The sequence below is a fragment of the Pogona vitticeps genome, chromosome 2, assembly GCF_051106095.1.
Source record: "Pogona vitticeps strain Pit_001003342236 chromosome 2, PviZW2.1, whole genome shotgun sequence".
In the NCBI taxonomy this organism is placed as follows: Eukaryota; Metazoa; Chordata; class Lepidosauria; order Squamata; family Agamidae; genus Pogona; species Pogona vitticeps.
Genome location: NC_135784.1, coordinates 71,903,880 through 71,924,880, shown reverse-complemented (window position 1 = coordinate 71,924,880; position 21,001 = coordinate 71,903,880). Strand labels below are relative to the sequence as shown.

The window sequence follows — 21,001 nt, the reverse complement described above, 5'->3', positions numbered from 1 at the left end:
AAGCAACCAACATGAATTTGACACAACTCCGGGAGACAGTGGAAGACAGGAGGGCCTGGCGTGCTCTGGTCCATGGGGTCACGAAGAGTCGGACACGACTTAACGACTAAACAACAACAACACACTTTCAAACTAGTTTGGTTATAGCAATCCAAGATCATTAAAGATTTTGGTTAAACAACCCTCCTAATTTTTTCAACAATAAAATGGTATGAGATTTCAATACATACACCTTGTCAGAGGATAGTTACACAGTCACCCAAGCATATCCCATAAAAATTAATGGTCTAATTATATTCATTGTTACAGTAAAATGAACTCCTAGGTATATTAAAAACTGCAAAGCTGGCAATGTGCTTGCTTAATCACAATTCTGGACTTGGTTTCTGATCTCTACCCCCATTCCCTGGCTACTAAGCATGGGACCCATCTGTGCTTGTCACTGGTGTTGCTTTCAAATCTGATTTAAAACCACATGTACTATATTAGCAGTAATGCAAGACAAAAGTCTCATCACATTTGTTCTGGAAAGGCCAATACGTTGAACATAAAGAGACACAGAGCACATAAGAAATAAAACAGCTTTCTTTCCACTACTGAATTATGGTTTGTAATGCACTCCGGGAGGCAGTGGAAGATAGGAGGGCCTGGCGTGCTCTGGTCCATGGGGTCACGAAGAGTTGGACACGACTAAACGACGACGGCGAATGCACTTATATTTGTGTACCTTTTGAGAGTCAGCATGTTTTTTGTTTTTTTTTGGATAGAATGTTGGATCGGCAACCTGGAGATTTGAGTTCAAATGTCTATTCACTGCGTAATGACAATTTTAACCTTCTCCTTAAACTTATCTCATAACCCCAAAAACCCTGTAGGAATGACATAAGTCAGAGTCAAATTGACAGCACATTACAATAACACTATGTGCTTTTGCCACTGAAATCTATTGAGCTTAGCCATAGCTACCTAGGCACTAGAAGAAGCAATGAAACTGTCCTAACCTATATTTACTGCTTTTCATGATAAGGACATTACAGGTTAACAGAAGGATATAGACTAGAATATTGTGCTATCTCACAGGCCAGGCCTCTGAAAAAATACCAAATCTGCAAAAATAGGTGCTGAAGGTGGGCGTGCCAACCACTGCTCCAATCTGTAAGCCATGAAGTAGAGTTGTAATTAGGAAGGAGAAACGTGTTAATTATATTACTTCCCCAACTAATGTTTCCAAAAACTATAATTTTAAACATTTTGCTTCTGTTTAAAAACAAACAACTAAATCTCAATGGTCTACATGTTCTTTCTCACACCTGTTGTGGATACATCCCCCAAAACACTCCCTTCTTAGTCCATCGCCTTTTACACACAACCACGTGCTACTCCGCTCTACTTTCCAGACCATTTCTACTGTGCATACTCAACAACAGTGGCTCCCAATGTTGGGTAGCCCCGGTGTTCCTGGACTGCAGCTCCTAGAAATCCTGGCCAGCACAGCTAGTGGTGAAGGCTTCTGGGAATCGCAGTTCAGGAACACCTGGGTTACCGAAGGTTGGGAACCATTGCAAAGAAACTTTATCATAATTTGCTCCTGACACATAGCCAACATTATAAATGTAGAGGCAGGGTAGGCAGAACCGTCTCCTTTCTTCCTTCATCTCCTTTTTCTTTCTCCTTCTCAGCTCCCTCCCCAAACGACAGACTAATAGCAGACAGAGATCACAGAGGTCAGAAGTGATGATCACCTACAGAGGGCTTTCAAAATTGGTCCAACGGCTGCATTACATTAGACTGTGTTTACTTCAGGTTGCCACCTGAATCTCCAGAATTGCTTCCTCCCTTACATCCCTCTCGGTGTTTGCCAAGTGACCAATACTGTATCTCCTTCTTCTAATCACAATCTAAGAACTGCAGAACTGGAAGGGACCTTGTGGATCATTGACTCCCGCCCCTGTCAAGGAGTCACAGTAGGGGAATTGAACTCCCAACCTCTGGCTCCACAGCCAGAGACCTAAAGCTCTGAACTTTCCAGCAGTTTTTCTTCTCCTTTTGATCTGGAGGGGCTCAGGGGAGGCAACTAACACACTGACGTGGTCTGTATTACGGAGACCTGTGTTACGGAGAAGCTGGGGGATCTGGCCTTTCCCAGCTTTGTCTACTGGGTTCTCCATGCAGCAACAGGCCAGACCTAAGGGGGGCAGGCAGGGAGAGGGATTTGCAATAGTCTATCAAAATTAAATCGTCCCTCCCAGGCACCCTATTCCACAAGTGCTGAGTCTGAGTGCATGTACCTGAGAACAGGTGCCTGGGGCCCTGCCCACCCCACTGCAGAACAGTTTTCCTGACCGAGCTGGTCTCAGGTATGGTGCTGCAGTCTCCTCGGCTTGTTGTGCCTGGTGACTTCAACACCCATGTGAAGACCAGTTCAAGAGCATCTCAGGACTTCATCTCTACCAAGAGATGTCCGAAGTGGTATGTGGCCCCACTTATGTTGCAGGACACATGCTTGACCTGGTTTTCTGTACTGGGCAGGATGGTGATGATCTGGGTGCGGAGGCATTCTTCGTAGCTTCATTGTCCTCGACAGATCATTACCTGAAAGTGTTCAGGCTCATGGAACTGTGAGCCTTTGCAAAGGTGGGCAATTAAAATGATCTGCTCTTAGAGACTGATGGATCCAAATGGTTTCTTCAGGAGGTTCCAGATGTCTTGGCAGGCAATCCTACAGGTGGATCTCTGGAAGGCAGAGGTTGTCAGGGCTATTGACACCATCTCTGCCGGAGGGCAGCCAAACAAGTGGGGCGGAGACCGGAGCAATGATGGTACAAAACTGGGAGCAGATTCAACGGAACAAGGATCTGAGCTCATCGGAAAGCCTACTCTGTGGCAGCAAAGAAACAATTCTTCTCTGCCACCATTGCTTCTACACAGAGCCATCCAGTGGCAATTTTTCAGGTGGCCAAGAGCCTATTACACCAACGTCCAATGACCACTTGACAGCATGTCATGAAGACTCCGCACAGCACTCTGCAGACAAAGTTGTTTGGACCACTCTGACTTAGATGCTGCAGCTGATGCCAGTCCCTAGGTAGCTGCTTGTCCTGTTATGATGATATATTTCAGTTGGTGTAACCTGAGGATGTGGACAGGATCTTTGGAGCGGTGAAAGCCACCACATGTGTGGTGGACCTTCACCCTTCCCGGCTTATAAAAGCAGCCAGAGGGTTACTGGTTGAGAGGGTTAGGGAAGTGGTGAATGCTTCCTTGCAGCAAAAGAGGATACCAGGATACCTAAAGGAAGCATTAGTAAGAACTTTGCTTAAAAAGCCCTCTTTGAATCCCACTGTATTGGATAACTATTAGCCTGTCTCCAATATTCCATTTTTGGCCAAGGTTTTGGAGTTTGTCCCGGTGTTCAAGCCCCAGCGGTTCCTGGATTAAGTGGATTAAATAGATCCATTTCAATCTGGCTTTAGGCCTGGTTACAAAACCCAAACAGCTTTGGTCACTTTGGTGGATGACCTACGCCAGGAACTAGACAGAGTGTCCCTATTGGTTCTGCTGGCATTCTATACCATTGGCATTCTATACCATTGACCATGGTATCCTTCTGGGGTACCTTTCTGGGATAGGTCTTGGAGGTACTGTCTTACAGTGGTTCCATCCTTCCTGGATGGCCTAATTCAGAAGATGTCATTCGGGGAATTCTGGTTGGTGACTGGCCTGTGGTTACCTCCAGGATTCAATTCTGTCCTCCATGTTATTCAACATCTACATGAAACCGCGGAGAGAGGTTGTCTGGAGTTTTCAGGTCCAGTGACATCAGTATGCTGACAACACCCAACACTCCTTTGTATCTGATTCCAAGGAAGCTGTTCTGTGCTTAAACCATTGCTTGTTGTCAGTAACAGACTGCATGAGGACTAACAAACTGAAACATAATCCAGACAAGACAGAGTTAATCCTAGACAATCAAGAGACAAAGCAGGGGGCCGGGATCTTGCCTGTACTGAATGGGATTACACTTCTCCTGAAAAGTCAGGTTGAGGTTCCAGATTCAGCCTTGAGTTTGGATGCACTAGTCTCAGTGGCAGCTGGGAATACCTCAGCACATTTTAAACTGATGCCCCCATCCCTTGAGATGCCCAAACTGGTCATAGTGACACATGCCTTAGTTACATCTTATCTAGATTACTACAATACTATGTGTGCTTGTCTTTGAAGAGTGTTTGGAAACTTCGCCTGGTAAAAATGCTGCAACTGGACTGCTGACTGGTACTGGCTATAGGGAGTATGTAACTCTCTTATTACAACAGCTTCACTGGCTGCCAACCTATTTCCAAGCTCAGTTTGAAGTGCTAGATATTACCTATGAAGCCCTATACTATTTGGGTCCAGGCTATCTGAAAGATCATCATCACCCCACATAAGCCCATTCAGGTTTTAAGACCTTCTGGGAAGACTCTTCTCTCAGTTCACTCCCTTCCAAGGCATATCTGGTGAGGTCATGAGAGAGGGCCTTCTCAGTGGCTGCTCTCAGGCTTTGGAATGTGCTGCCCTGGAAGTGAGAGCTGGATCATAAAGAAACCTGACCGCCGAAGAATGGATGCTTTTGAATTGTAGTGCTCTAGAGAGTCCCCTGGATTGCAAGGAGAACAAACCTATCAATTCTAAAGGAAATCAACCCTGAGTGCTCACTGGAAGGACAGATCCTGAAGCTGAGGCTCCAGTACTTTGGCCATCTCATGAGAAGAGAAGACTCCTTGGAAAAGACCTTGATGTTGGGAAAGTGTGAAGGCAAGAGGAGAAGGGAATGACAGAGGATGAGATGGCTGGACAGTGTCATCAAAGCAACCAACATGAATTTGACACAACTCCGGGAGACAGTGGAAGATAGGAGGGCCTGGTGTGCTCTGGTCCATGGGGTCACAAAGAGTTGGACACGACTAAATGATGCCACCCTGAGTAGCCAGGTTGGCCTCCTCCCTCTTATCCTTTCATCATCAGGCAAATACCTTTGTTTTCAAGGAGACTTTTAAGCAATATGTGGTAACCCAGGGAACACACTATGTACAACATTTAGATATGTTTAAATATTTTTGAATGCTTTTAAAATTGTTTTTAATCTTGACTAATGCTTAGTTTTGTACAGTATTTTAAATTAATATTGTACTTTTTTAAATGTTGTGAGCTGCTTTGGGTCCTTTATGGGAAGATGGCATATAAATAATACAAATACGATACATGCCTGCCTGCATGCAGACTCAAATTGTGTTCACCCATCCTGAACAGGTCAAACCACAACACTCCCTCAATTGTGTTGCCAAGTTTAACCAATTGTTTCTGCTGGTGATTCCAAATGGGTAATTGTTTAGTATCTGTGTTCTAAATCTTTTAATGTTGCTTTATGTTTCTGGTAGCAATTTAGAGTGACCGATCAGGAATCTGGAGTACAGGGTTAGAATTCCCACTCAGCCATGGAAACTGACCGGGGGAGTGGAACAGGCCAATCCATTCCTTAAATATCTCACTTACTTTGAAAGCCCTATTAGAGTCGATATAAATTGGTTCCAACTTGATGACATGAAACACACACACACCCAGTGCAATTTTGTTTAATTGCAGTACTACCTTAAACCACATATGTATCTTACAATGACAATGTTTATGTTGTCTTTGAGTGGTAAATCGATCTTGAATTTTGACCGTTCTTATCAAAGCTTTGAAAACTGTTCAGTGCTCCAATCTCCCCCTCCACTCACCACAACCTTGTCCCCTTCCCTCAAGGGGAAAGCACTCAGCTTGGAGAGTTCACTGGCTATGTAAATAACGTCCACAGCATCACCTCAAGCCAGAGGCCATGGGACTTACAGCTCAGCACCATGATCTCCAGTGCCAGCAGATGCTGCAGGTGAGCCCAGTAGTGCCTCTCCTGAAACCCTCTACAGTCTATTACCACCACCTTCCACAAACCAAGGCTTGTTTTTGAGGTCTTCTGGAGTACGTGGCCAAGCACCCCTGCTTTGAACTCTTCCTATGTTGCCCTGAATATTTTTAGAGAAGTAATTCAAGCCTCAGTCCTATACATACTTTCTGGGGAATAAGCCCCATTAAACCCTTAGGACTTACCTTTGTTTAAACATGCAAAGAATTACAATGGAAAATACCTCTGAAAATCAATTATTTCATTCATGCAGGTAGACCTGCCCTTGAGGCAAAGTGCAACCTTCCCGCATATACCCACTACTACCAATTTCTGACCTTAAAGTCTTTCATCTAGAGACAAGACTTCCTGCTCTTAAACAGTGTCTTCCTCGGACAACAAACAGATATTCTGCTTCCATGGCCTTATCTATAGCCCTGCCAGCCTCTTAGAAGCTGCCCGAGGTTCCCCTCCGGTGGCACAGCCTTTACAAAACCTAGGGTCATCCCTATGCTACAATTAACAGCAGAATTTGTGGAGGTGCACTGGAATAACCTTGTAAAATCCAAGTTTCCTTGAGAACTTACAAGCCTATTTCATTTTCACTAGTACTCATATAGTACTAGTGAAAATGAAATATACACTATGTTGTTGTAGCATATCATGCAGTCATGATATAAAATATATATTTAGACATAAAATATAATATATATATTTAGACATAAAATATATATTTAGCAGTGTATTAAAACAAGTTTCAATATATTTGTAAATGTAATTCGGCTTAGGACATTCTGCGAAGCAATTGCCAATTAATCTAATAAAAATTAAAACTTCACCAAAGCATTGAACACACACACACACATATACTAAGCTTTTTTAAAAAAAGTTTTAGACTGAAAAATCCATACATGTAATCTACTTTAGGAAATCATCCTACAAAATTGTGAACTAAAACAACCTTCTTCCTTCTAAGACTCTCAAGCATAGCTGAAACACTGTATATAAAAAGCAAAAAAAAAAAAAAAAAACATTTAAAATAGTGCCAAAGCAGAAGAAAACCCAATAGGTAGTACAATACAAATGTTAATTTAAAACTGAACTGCCACAAGTACAATCAGTGCCTTTAATAATAACCAGCTGCTGTTCCTTGAAACGGCCTCTCCCCCTTAGATTACATGTTACCTTTTTCTAAACATCAACTCCCACAGTACCATTTATAATGCTTCCTAAATTAGATTGTTAACATCTGCTGGTTTTTGTCAATGGTCTGCTGGGCTTTCCTTTGATGGTTTGTGTTGCTACCAGTAAATCATGTTTGCTGTAGCATTAACTAGAAGGGAGGTAAGTAAAGTGTTTCTTTGTGTTCCTGCTAAGAAAATAACTAGGTAGAGGCTAATTCTCTACCCACCACATTTCAAAAGACATTTACGGCTCAGTTTGCAAACTAAGGTGCATTTACTGTGCATTTACATCTAATGTTCATTTACTGTTGTAATTTGGGGCTTACCTGTAATACTGTAGCTCTGATTCTAATTGCTGGATGTATGTCTGCAATTGTGGCACTTTAAGGGCTTTGGCTTCGAGTTCCTTTACTTTTCCAAGGCTATTAAGGACAGCAGATCTTGCTTCTTCAACCTTCTTCCTCATTTCGGCTTGCTCCCTCTTTAAGCTACGATTGCAATCTTCCAGGGCGGCAAGGGCTTCATGAGAACTCTTCAGCTCTTTTTCCAGTTCTTGATTAAACCTAATTGCTTCTTCAATTTGTCCATCCCTGGAACTTCGGATTAGTTCAACCTCCTTCAGTACACTCTGAAGGCACTTAGAAGTCTGGGACTGACTGTTTGTTAATGGTCTTTGGCTGCCTATAAAGCAGATCCCATTCTTCTTATGATTTGCGTGACTCTTCCACAATCCCACCTGCAAGTGAAAAGGATGAAAGGAGAACTATAAATTATCAAATATAACTTTAAACAAGCATATTTGTTTTTCAGTAGGATCTGCTAATGTGAGTCAACAGCTAAATTAAATAAGCATGCATGAATCCTTTATTTTGGACTTCTCCACATTCCATTTTCTTACGTGAAGATACAGTACTCAAGTGAAAAGCATTCTCTCTCTCCGTATGGTGTGAAGATTTTACACTGTGTATAGGATTTATATACAGGTTTCATTTTGTTTGCATAATAAATAACTTGGATTGACTGACAGCTGAGGACTATGAAAGCATGTTTATGAATGGAACTGTAAATCAGTTGGTCTATGTGGTTTCTGGATGGACACATTCTGTTTTGTGTATGAGGCTGTGTGTGAACGAGACAGCAGTGAATTATTTAGTGCTCTCATATTCTGAGTATTAGTGGTGGTAGGGATGTATGAGAATGAGTGTGGTCTGTTTTGTGAAAAACTTATAAATAATAATGTGATTTTGTTGGCACTTGTGTCAAAGCATGTATCTATGTACCAAAGCAAACAAAGGCTAATGTTAAATTAGCACTTAGCAAGCACTGACCGTTTGCCTAGGACACTCCAAAAGAAGGAGTTTCTATCACAAATTTAAACAGCAACTCCAAACAGTGTAGAGCTTTGGGGTTGTTAGTTGTTTGGGTGATGGAACACACAGAAGAGTGAAAATACGGTAAGTACTGCACATGAATTAGGAAGCTTGTACATAAATCTGTGGCTTCCCAAAAAAAGGATACAAAAGTATAATCTCAAATTAAACAAGCCACTGATTTAATTGCTTCCAATCCAATATCTGAAATCTGTTTCTTAGTGTAGTAGGTGGTACTACAGGAATCAGTGGGCATTTGGTATGTCAACTCCTCTGCAAATTCCACTGATTAAAATGGGCCAACTCTACTTGTGACTTGAACATAATAAGCTGCAACTAGAGTCAGCCCATTTGTGTCAATGGAACTTACTGATGAATTGGCTCATGAAATCCCCATGAATGCAATAGGCCTACTCTAGTTATGGGTCACTATACTAAGCAACAGGATTTCAGCCACTAAGAAGGGGCTAACTCCAATTTCAATTGGCCACAAACAACATGGACAATGGTGAGGGCTGATGGGAGCAAAAATACAAAAATATCCAGAGGCCCTTTGTTTCCCATCTCTGCATTGAGAGATACTAATCATATGCCAACATGAGCACTTATACATTACAAGTGGGCAGAGGAGAGCTGACGGTTTTAAGTGGTGAGCAGCCTCTTAATAGAATAACAAGAACTGAGGTAGGGTGTTGTGTGCTGTACTAAGCCATCTGCATGCCATGAGCTATATGAAGGAGTGAGGAACCTTTTTAATTGGGGAGAGGGGATTACAATCTGGGAAAGGTCCTGTAGGTTGGTGTTACAGGAAATGGGCAGAGAACATGGGATGGAGCCAAAGAAAGAGGAGGCAAAGCCAATGAAAAAAGGGGGGGCTCCAGATGTAATTTTTGTTTTTGATCATTTCCCAAGCAGCATACAAGGCTCTGTTCAATTCTGCCAATGTTTTCTCATTAGTAAGCACCACTGGAACAGCTGTCAAGACACACAAGTGCAGACTAGATTTAGGCAGAGTTATTTAAGAAAGTGTGAAGGCAAGAGGAGAAGGGGACGACAGAGGACGAGGTGGTTGGACAGTGTCATCAAAGCTACCAACATGAATTTGACCCATCCCCCGGGGGGGCAGTGAAAGACAGGAGGGCCTGGCGTAATTCTGGTCCATGGGGTCACAAATAGTTGGACACGACTTAACAACTAAACAACAACAAATTTAAGAGTGTTTCACATTTGAAATGCCTTTAAATTTCCTCTTTATCTACAATCACTGATCAGCAGTAATGGCAGAAGATATCTGAAGGCTGGAATGGATCTCCCACAGGCTACATTGAGCCATGGGAGCAGGAGGCTCCTGTCTCTTCATGTACAAATACCAGCTTGCAGAACACACCCTCTCTCTGTTTGTGTGTGTGTGTGTGTGTGTGTGTGTGTGTGATAGAGAGAGAGAGAGAGAGAGAGAGAGAGAGAGAGAGAGAGAATCATCACGCTACTTCTGCAAGTGGTTCAGCTTTCAGGCAAATATCCTGACACATCTCCATAAAGCCAAACTGTGAATATTTTGCTGTTTTGATAACTGTTCAAAACACTTTCAGGATTGGTGAACACTCCAAAATAGAAATAAAGAGTTGAATAGATATTGTACCACTGCAGATGTTTACATTATTTCATCCATGGATTCAGGGTGGCTCTATGTCTCTTCGTGTGCCAGACAGTAAATAAAAGAGGTGGATTATAGAAGCAACTTCCACTGAAAACTAAGGGGAAACATACAAATGAATGTACAATTAAATAAAGTAGGCTTATAGGATGATGTTCTGAGTTTAGTGGTGACTCTTAAGAGTACAACAGACAGCAGCCTCAAATACATTTAGACTTCAGTTCTCTGACCAGTTTCTTGAGATTTAGCATCACTATTTTCACCAAGACATACTCTGACTGCACATATTGGACTGCATTGAAATCCACAGAAATCAGTGTGCTTAATTATGTATTGGATCCTGGTTTCTGTACTTTGCCACTACTGATGTTATGCGCTGTCATGTCACCTATGTTATAGCACGTTTTCTGGAATTTTTTTGAGGGATGAGAGATGTTTAAGATATGGTTTTACCGTTGCCATTCTCAGTGAGTTTCCATGACTGAGTGAGGATCTGAACTCATGTCTCTTCAGCATCATTTCTCTAATTTTCTGCTAGCATGGGGTAGGAGCCTTGCCCCACATGAGTAGTAGGTTATCCTACTACTCACATGCAGGCTTCTGACTGCGACCAGAAGCAAATGGGCAGCAACACTGGCTTGGCTGCATGGCCCCAATACAGTACTGCGCACCCAGATGACTTAGAGGGAATGTTGGTCACGAGTAAATCCACAACATCACACTGGCTCTTTACTTTGCTACTACATAGGATCAATTCATGCATAATCCAACTTTTTGCCTTTAATTTTAAAAGTCCCAAACACCTTTAAACAAAAAAGTCTACCAATGCCATTAAAGTCAATAAGATATGTGGCTACATAAAGGGGGGAAGGGGCTGCTGCCTAACCTGGCTACATAAAGGGGGGAAGGGGCTGCTGCCTAACCTGGCTACATAAAGGGGGGAAGGGGCTGCTGCCTAAACCTGTAAGGGCTATCCAGTCACAACTCTCCCCCCCCGCAAACAAAATCAATTTTAAAACCTTCCACATGTATCCTACTTTTATATTTTAAAAAATCATGTCCATATGATGTCTTTTCCATTCTTACATTAATTGACTTTATTTGAAAAGAGATCCTATTGATGGATCACTTATATGTGACATATGGCAACTCCATGGTATGTTCATTCAAAACACCACAGTGGACAATGCATCACATTCTTTGTTCATTCATTTGATACAACAGGATGTATGTCAGAGAATTTATGTCAGACCAGAAACAAGTTATTGAAAATAGACTCAACTTGTTACTGTACAACCTATTCAGTTATAAACATGATTCTCCTATGAACTTCTAATGATTTTTGGTATACAGTATTTGCTTGCTCCCACTATGGGACTGTGATTACTCACTTACCCTTTCTTCAAAAACTAACCAGACTTGAGAGAGGACAGAAACTATGTTGTTGTTGTTTAGTCGTTAAGTCGTGTGCGACTCTTCGTGACCCCATGGACCAGAGCACGCCCAGGCCCTCCTGTCTTCCACTCCCTCCCAGAGTTGGGTCAAATTCATGTTGGTACCTTTGGTGACAAAGTCCAATTCTAAAATGGGAAAAAAATGAAGTCAAAATTTCAGTGCAGGTCCAGTCACAGTAATGGAACCTGCCTACAGTATTTGGGAAAGGCAAAAATCAAGGCTTTTGATATCTTCCATGAGCTTATTACAGTATCAGTATTAACAGAATTTAATGATTTTGCATTCATGCAAAGTTTATTTGTGGCACTCATTTCCTAACTGTGGAGCATACCCTTCTGCAGAAGAGCATGAAGAAATTTCATGGGAGTATGACAAGGTGAAGTTCCCATAAAGAAAACACATCTTTTTCAGCTTAAACACATTTCTATAATACTGCCACCAGAATTTAGGATTTCTCAATTTAAAAGAAATACTTGTGCATATTTATAATTTACATTTTTTTAAAAAAAGTTTTGTGTTTATATTTAATTTTAAATTGCATATATTTACTTATTTAGTTAGCTAATTAAAGGCTAACTATTTTGCAAGTACTGGATGATAGCAAAGGAGAGGTGTGGAGACCTGAGGGAGTCTCAAATAATGAAATGGATCCCATGGTGTCAAAAAGTTTGGGAACTGCTGTACTAAAGATATCGCCCACCCTTACCTTCTGATTGCACTCCCTGATAAGTGTGCTAAGAACTGCAAGCCTTAGAGCTGGGCTTGTGAATCCAGTCAAGGCTCTCTGTGCCTTCTCAGAAGTCCGCTTCTGAGAGTTGCCTCAGGCATCGCAGATTCAAATCAGGTGGCAACGTTGATGCACTCACAACACGCTCAGCGTCATTTAGGTAACGCTTGCTGGCTTCAGGGAGTGCTCGTGTGGTGTAGTGGCTAGATAATTAGACCCGGGACACTTTGTTCCAAACTTGTGCTTGGCCACGGAAACTCACTGCGAGGTGGCGCTGGGGAAAGCGCTCCTGAAGTAGCAGGCAAACCTCATAGGGTCCTCACCCGTCAGAATCCATGGCACATGACGGGGGGGGGGGGGGGGAGAGATTCAATCGGGTGCTCTGAGTGCTCGGATACTGCCTCCACCCCGCCGGTCTCTTCCTGAACAAGCACAGAAACAGGGGAGCGGAGTGGAGGGGGAAGCAGAGCCGGGCGGGAAGGCGCCCCTTTGGACCGGCTCAGAGGCTGCTCCTTTGCTCCGAGCCGCCGGTGGGGCCGGTGGGGCCGACCGACCGACCGTCGGGGCCCCGGCCTGCCTGCCGGCCTGCCTGCGCTCACCTGCAGCGCCAAGCCCCGGGCGTCGCTGCTCTGCAGGGCGGCCCTCATGTCCTCGACCAGCTCGCGCAGGCTGGCGTTCTCGTCCTCCAGCTTGACGATCCGGTCCTCCGCCTGCTCCAGGGCCACGATCTCCTCGTAGCACTCCCGCGAGCAGGCGCCCGGCGGCAGCCGCCCCTCCGAGCCCGGCGCCGGCGGGGAGGGCGGCGGCGGCGGAGAGCCCCTGGGAGCCGCGCCCCCTCCGCCCGCCTTGCCCGCCGGCGCCTTCCCGCGTCGCCGGCGCAGCGGGCTCCGCAGCCGGATCTGGGTCTCGATGTGCTCGCTCTCTTTGCCCACCGGCAGCCTGGCCACGCCGACGCCGCCCCGGCCGGGCGCTGGGCAGCCGGCCTTGGTGCTGAAGTAGCCGCACAGCTTGGCGTGGAACTGGCGGAAAGTCAGGTCCGGCGCCAGGTTCTCGCAGAGGCCGCCGCTCTCCTCCGGGTCGTCGTCGCCGTCGCCGGCCGCCGCCTCGCCGCGCTCGCCGGGCAGCCCCAGCACCCGGCAGAGGGTCCGGAAATCCTCGCTGGGGATCCGGCCTTCGCCCTCGCAGTCCAGGTGGTGGAAGATCTCTTGCAAGTACTGGTCCAAGCCCGTGGCGAGCACGATGATCTCGTTCTCCACGCCCCGGTCCAGCCCGTAGTGGTAAGCCAGGGCGCTGACCAGCCACTGGGTCCGGCGGGCCGGGCGGCTGTAAGGGTCCCCCCCGTCAGACGGATCCATCCTCGCGGCCGTCCCTTCGCAGCCCTGCCCGCCGCTCCCGCCGACCATGCTGTCCCCCCCTCCCCGGTCGGATCCAGCTCCGCCGCTCGGGACGGGCGGGGCATCCCCGGCCGGCCGGCCACGCCTCCGCCCCCCCTCGCCGGGCCTCGCTCCGCCCCCAACCCCCCACCCCACCCGGGCCAAGCGGGGCGAGGGGGGCGCGAGCGAGGCGTGGGGCGTCCCAAAGAGACCGCGTTGCGCGAGTTGGCTTTGGACGAGTATTTATCTGCCGCCTGGGGACCTCGCCTCTCCCCGCGCTCGCATCACATGCAGGCAAGCAGCTCGCTTCAAGAAAGTGGGGACGGGTCGGAGGAAGCGGATTGTAATCCACCAAAACTCACGCTGAAAGAAATTTCTCGTCTCGGAAGTGTCACTGTTCTTTTGCTTTCATTTTTTTCTGGTTGTCTTGCACATGGCTGTGAGATTTGCAGATATAATATTTTGCAGACCACCAGAAGGACAAATAAGCGGGGGCTGGACCAAATTCCTAAATTCTCGCTAGAAGCTTATGGTACTGTGAACATACATACACCAAGAAGGCAAGTTTCACTCGAACAGACAATAATACCAGAAAAACTGGAAGGGAGAAGGAAAAGAGGAGAACCTAACATGAGATGGACTGACTTATTCAGGGCAATCGTCGTCGTTTAGTCATTTAGTCGTGTCTGACTCGTGACCCCATGGACCAGAGCACGCCAGGCCCTCCTGCCTTCTACTGCCTCCTGGAATTGGGTCAAATTCATGTTGGTCCCTTCAATGACACTGTCCAACCATCTCATCCTCTGTCGTCCCCTTCTCCTCTTGTCTTCACAATTCAGGCCAATAATACCCTTTAATTTACAAGAGTTGAACAGAACTGTTTGCACCTTTTAGAAATCACTAATTCAAGGGGTCACCAAAAGTTGGAAATAACTTCACAGCATATGACAACTACATAACAGAACAGCTTTTGATCCTTCCTGTCCTCTCTCTCTCTCTTCCTGGGCCCACTCAGACTCAAAAAAGAATGAGTCTTTTTGAATAAATGGGGCTTACAGAGGTGTTGACTCCCCAATGCCCACCAATTCAATGGGCCTACTCTAGTTTCTACACTAAACAAAAAGATTTCAGCCATTGTTTTATAATTATCCCTTGTCCTGTAAATCTATTGGCTTGGAACTATGTTATTCTAAAGTTTGTTTTTTTAAATCTGTAATTTAAAAAAAGTAAAGAGGTTTCCCTCGTGGCTTCATTTCTCATTTTGCATGCATAAAATCATGTTGTTTCAGCTATATGTGATGATGGTGGGGTGCACATGTAGTGCATATGTGCAAACATTATCCCCAAGGGATAGCTATCACAAAACTTGCAACCTTATGACACAGCATAACTTACTGCCGTATTTATAATTAAAAAATAAGCACAATTAGGTTTGATGCCACTTACTTGTATTCCCATATATGAAATAGTTAGTATACCTCAGTTCAATCAAGCAATCCCAATGGGGACTGCAGAAAATAAATCAGAAGAAGACTGGGACTAGGAAGGACAGCAATGAAGGAATTAAAAAAGATCATCAAGTGTAAGGATGTATCACTGGAGATCAAGACCATCCACACCAAGGCCAACACCATATTTCTGATCTCCATGTATGAGTGTGAAAGCTGGACAGTTAAGAAAGCTGATGGGGGGGAATGTTTCATTTGAAACGTGGTGCTGGAGGAGAGCTTTGCAGATACCCTGGACAGCCAGAAAGACAAACAAGTGGTTCCTAGATCAAATCAAGCCTGAACTACCTGAAAGTAAAAAAATGTTGAAGCTAAAGCTGTCCTACTTTGGCCCCATCATGAAAAGGCAGGATTCTCTGGAAAAGACAATAATGCAGGGAAAGGTAGAAGGCAGCAGGAAAAGAGGAAGACCAAATATGAGATGGATTTCCTTAAAGACTTGAGTTTACAAGACCTGAGCAGGACTGTTGTGGAGAAGACATTTTGGGGATATCTCATTCATAGGGTCACACATAACACCAAGAACAGTCTCCACATAAGTGTCGCTAGGACTGCAGCCTTACTTAATGATTTATTTAACAATAGGATATAATGTTTGAATGGGTTTGTATATTATTTTTACATGAGACACATTGTAGAGTCAGGCATGTTCAAGCTCTACCTGCAATTGGACTCGACAGAATGGAAGCCTCTGTAGTATTATTCCCAACCACCATCAGCCTTATTCCCAACCCTGTCAATCTGGAACAACTTTTCTAGGAAATGAATGTATAGAAGCAGAAATGTAACATAGAAGTGCTTGTAGCAGCACCGCTCAAAAGTCAGTGTAATAATTTAAGTGTCTTTGCTGAGAGATCAAAATAGATGGCCCAACCACATTTGTTGCTGGGTTTGGTCAGCAAATAGCTTGGGTTGTCCTGGTTTGCATGGTGCTCATTTCTAACTTCACAAAGTTTTAAGAATGAAGATGTTACTGAGAATGTCAATATTATAGGCTCATTTCTTCAGTTTAGTAAGTATTTGCATAATTTTTTAATGCCAATGTTTTTAATGAAAGTTTTAAAATGCTTAGATAACCTTCTTAATTATTATCATACATTTAATTGTTTTTAACTTTGTAACTTATTTTGTTTTTAGTCTAACAGGTTTTAATAATTGTGAGCTGCCTTGGGCTCCCTCACTGGGGGAAAGGCAGCCCAGAAATGAAGCAAACAAATAATTCAAGTGCCATAAGTAGACACACAGAGAAGGCACAGCCTGTGAAAATGACAATAGTACTTGTGTAACTACAGAATACCGTAAAATGACTAGACTTTCTGATTGGTGAAGTAAGAAAGAAAGAAAGAATGGAAGCACATTTTTAAAGAAATAAGGGAAATAACTGGATTAAATATTCAAATGTCCCCGTCAATTGCTTTATTGAACATGATTAAGAAAGATCAATTGTTGAAAGAAAATAAGGATTTAATTGTAATAATGGTTACAGCAGCAAGGTTAATGTTTGCAAGAAATTGGGGAAAATGATAACAATTAATTTAGAGGAATAGTATAGAGAATTTTGGGAGATGGCAATTAATGATAAATTGACATGTGATATGAAAATAAGAAGAGGTCTATCAAAAAGTAATGATTTTAAGAAATCATGGAGTGTATTCCTGGAATATGTATTTCGGAGAGGGAAGGGGTGTATGCCAAGGAAAGAACAATGCGTTTTTGGAGAGAAAATGGATTGAATGAATTTTTAAAATATTGTTAATGCTAGCCCTGAGGGTGAAGATGGCACTGGTGTGTTATGTAATTCTATTTTAATGTTGTGTTAGGTTTATGTTGTTTAGGTTTGATGTTTGTTTAATAATAATTTTAAAAAAGAAATATTTTGCATGTATATTCAGAAGCAAATATAGCTTGCTCTCAGATACATATGTGTAGGATTTGTTGTTGCTGTTGTGCTCCGTCAAGTCAGAATTGACTTTTAGTGACCCTGATAGGATTTTCAAGACAAGTGAATTATTTTCAAGGCCAGTTCCACATCCCCAGTGAGTTTCCATGCCGGAGCTGAAGGATCCAAACCAGGTCTCCGAATTCCTAGTCCATCACTTTGTCTTCCACACCATGTTGGGTAATCTTTGTAGAGATTAAAAATGTTCTGTGATAACAGAATGTGTTGCATTGGTTTTCATGCTATTCGGGATTCCTTTGCAGCTGCCTGAGGTTTCCGTAGACCTGTGGCAAAAAATTATGTCTCGTGATTTGCTGGATGCTACCTAAAAATAGAGATGTTTGTTTCCTCAACAGTATATGATTAAACGAGCTGTGCTCTAGAAATCGGCAAAAGCAGGAATATTTGCCTGATGAAGTAACCTGCCACTTAACTTGAACAAAATATTGGCAGGGGATAAAGTAGTGCCCATTGCATGCGGGCTCACGCAGATTCTAAAGCTATCCTCCCTTTCACATGAGTAATTGCAACAAAGGGAGAAAAGACTCCCGAGCCAGTTAGGACAGGCAGTTTGTGGTATAATGTTTGTAGGTCAAAATGACTGCCTTTCTCTCACAAAGGATTGTTACTTAATTTCATTTGACTGTGAATATCCACAGCAAACCGTTCTTGGGAAACAAAGAAGCCCATTGACCTGTCTAGTTTAATGAAATTCAGATGTTTTGTTACTTATATGATGAAATGCGCACATTGATAACATAAAACACTTCTTAGACTTTTTGCCATTAGTCTCCCAAGAGCTGAAAAATGTAGGATTAAAATCTTGCTGTCTTGTGTTTCCCATGGGCATGGAAAGGAGTACTTTGTGATCATGGCCTTTGTTTGAGCTGTCCAAGACTATAACTGCGCAGTTGAAAATAACGGTTAACAACAGCTTTCCAATTGATCACTTGCACAGTGATTGTATCTTCAAGTTATGCTCACTGTGTGTGAATAAGCATCCTATTGTATTTTTTATGAGAAGGAAACAAAACATAGTATGTGTGTGTTTAGATTTATGTTACTGGTGGCATGCAACATGGGAGCATAATGCTAGAAGTGTACAGCTAAACCAGTGAAGTTTGGTCTGTGTGTGGTTAGGAAGCTGCATAGTGGTTGTTGAGGGTTTTTCAGGCTCTTTGGCTGTGTTCTAAAGGTTGTTCTTCCTAACGTTTTGCCATTGTATTCAAGAAACAATTGTATATATGTATATATGTTCCTGTTAGCCGCTCAGAGTGGTATAGATCTACCAGATGAGCGGGATATAAATCAAATAAATAAATAAATAAATAAATAAATAAATAAATAAATAAACAAAAAGTGTCTTGAATACAATGGCAACCCAAATATTATTGGGAACAGTGCTGTCCTCTGAAGTGCTGTACTCTGAAGATGCCAGCCACAGAGACGGGTGAAATGTTAGGAAGAACAACCTTCAGAACATGGCCAAAGAGCCAAAAAACCCACAACAACCATTAGATCCCGGCCGTGAAAGCCTTCGCAAAGCTGCACTAGCTGTCTACCAAGCATTAGTTATCATCAAAATATCAGCTTTATTTTGTAGATGCCTTTTCAGCAATGCCAGACATTCCCAATTTGTGCTCCCATATTGCATTTGCTCCACTGAGTCACAATGGATGCTCTTTGTGGCTTTACTTTTGGGTTCTCCCTCGTCTGTTGTGCTTCTGGTCCTCTCTCTTGCAAAAGGCATCTTCTCCTCAACATTCTCCATTCCACACTGGAAGGCTGAGTATGCTTAGCTTGCAAATAATCCCTAACACAGGTGACTGGTATTGTTTGAAATAAGACTCTTTTCTTTCCTTCTCTCAGTGGTTTATCTGGCAAAAAGGCTGAAGAGAAGACTGTTCCCAATAATATTTGGGTCCAAGATACATATTCATTGTATTCAAGACACATTTTGAGGAGCTAGAGCCTACGAGGCAGTTACTGCCTATCAGATTCTCTCCACTCCACTCTGATTGTCTTCCCGCTGCCTGTTGTGTGCTGGAGACTCATGTAGACTGTAGTAGATGGTCTCATAAAGACATCTGGCCCCCCATCACAGTTATGTATTGATCGCCACTTCTCAATTACAACAATAATTCGCAGGTGGTCATTGTGTTCTTTATGAATAGTTGACAGATTTAGTGTTGATGCATTCTCGTTTCTTCTATTGCTTTTGTTTTCCTTTCATTTTTACTGCTCTAAGTGTATAGTGTCACAAACACATAACTCAAATGAAATATAGGAGAAGCAGATGTCACAGCAAAACCATTGTACTGGCTTGTCCTAAGTAAATATGCTTAGCTGAGTAGGTACTGATGTGTCCATTTTAAGCTCCCTTTTCCATTATTTTATGCTCAAGAAATTCCATCTTATTCATATTAGCTTGGTGGAGGAAATAAAAAGCATTTTAAATATTCTATATTTTCAAGACACACCATTCCTTTATTGTTTTTTTTCACAGTTTGCAAATATAAAAGCCCAGGACTGAATTGAACTTTTAACAGATAATTTAGGTGTCATAGGATAGACACCGTGATATTCTATATCATATTCTATGGGACTGTTTCCATGTTCATGGGTGGAAATTAAAGTCCATGCAACCATTCCCTAAGAATCCACACTTCTTGTATTTATATTCTCATATTTCTTAATTTATGCCAAAATCTCTAGGTTAAGGAGTTTATTCCTGCAACAAGAAAGAGAAACTGGGAAGTCCACACCCATCCTTAATATTTTTGTCCAATAATATGCAAAGCTACATCTGTTTCTTCATGCATTAATTGAAATCATCTTAAGGCAGAAACTTCCTTGGGGGCAGATGTTGAAACAATTACTTTTGGTTTGTGTCAGCTATTTTAAATAGCAAAATGTCCCCACATGGAGATAAGTGACTTCCAAAATCTTTGACACACTATAAAAATGTCAGCATAAATTTACCCTCCCACAACACCTGCAGTTTCCGCATGGATGCCTATTGAGTTTCTTAGGCTTCTCTCACTGGAATAAAGGCTTTAACATGTTGTTGAAGGACACTGGGCCTTTGCTGAACTCCATCTGTTGTTCTTCTGATTTACAAAATAGAGGACAAAGGTAAAACTTTGATCTCTTATTCAGTTTGCTAAAATAGAAATGCACTAAGCAACACAATAATCTATGTTCAGGTACTTTGCAATGATTTAAAAACTTAGTATTTATTTTGAGGTATATTTTATCCTTTCCTCCTGCTACAATCAACCCTGAGTGCTCACTGGAAGGACAGATCCTGAAGCTGAGGCTCCAGTACTTTGGCCATCTCATGAGAAGAAAAGAGTCCTTGGAAAAAACCTTGATGTTAGGAAGGTGTGATGGCAAGAGGAGAAGGGGACGACCGAGGATGAGATGGCTGGACAGTGTCTGCGAAGCAACCAACATGAACCTGACACAACTCCGGGAGGCAGTAGAAGACAGGAGGGCCTGGCGTGCTCTGGTCCATGGGGTCACGAAGAGTCGGACACGACTAAATGACTAAACACACACACACACACACACCTGCTACAAGGAAATGCTATTGTCTTCCTTAATGAGATGGTTGTGTAAGTGAAATAATTCCAATACCATCCATTTAATGGCATATTGTATGTATTTATTCAAGGTCACTAGCTTCTTTCTGAAAGCAGATGGTAAACCTTTAAACATTCAATTTTAATATTTTCCTTTTGAATTAGGAACTGTCTACTTGATCACTTAAAATGACAATACTTCCGTTATTAGTCAGTTGCCATGATCTATTTGTTTTTACTATAGTGGGCTCTTGCTTATCTATTGGAGAGTAAGTAAATAATTATGG

General features: G+C 42.9%; 2 protein-coding genes across 6 annotated transcripts in view; one reads left to right on the top strand and one right to left on the bottom strand.

Moving 5' to 3' along the window:
* Positions 1–14,098, bottom strand: part of EFCC1 (EF-hand and coiled-coil domain containing 1) — a 118,860-nt gene extending 104,762 nt beyond the window's left edge. The window contains exons 1-3 of one of the 5 annotated variants that reach the window (XM_072989699.2): positions 12,910–14,098; positions 11,688–11,708; positions 7,431–7,840 (exon numbers count right to left, since the gene is read on the bottom strand). In XM_072989699.2, the coding sequence (XP_072845800.2) occupies positions 7,431–7,840; positions 11,688–11,708; positions 12,910–13,713 (1,235 nt within the window). In that variant the 5' untranslated portion in view covers positions 13,714–14,098. Of the gene's footprint in view, positions 1–7,430; positions 7,847–11,687; positions 11,709–12,909 lie in introns of all 5 variants that reach the window. The other 4 variants (XM_072989698.2, XM_072989696.2, XM_072989697.2 and 1 more) reach the window with 4 other exon arrangements.
* CFAP92 (cilia and flagella associated protein 92 (putative)) overlaps positions 724–21,001 on the top strand; it is a 116,201-nt gene continuing 95,923 nt past the window's right edge. The window contains exon 1 of the mRNA XM_078385363.1: positions 724–7,264. The gene's annotated coding sequence lies outside the window, so the exon portion shown is untranslated. The remainder of the gene's footprint in view (positions 7,265–21,001) is intronic.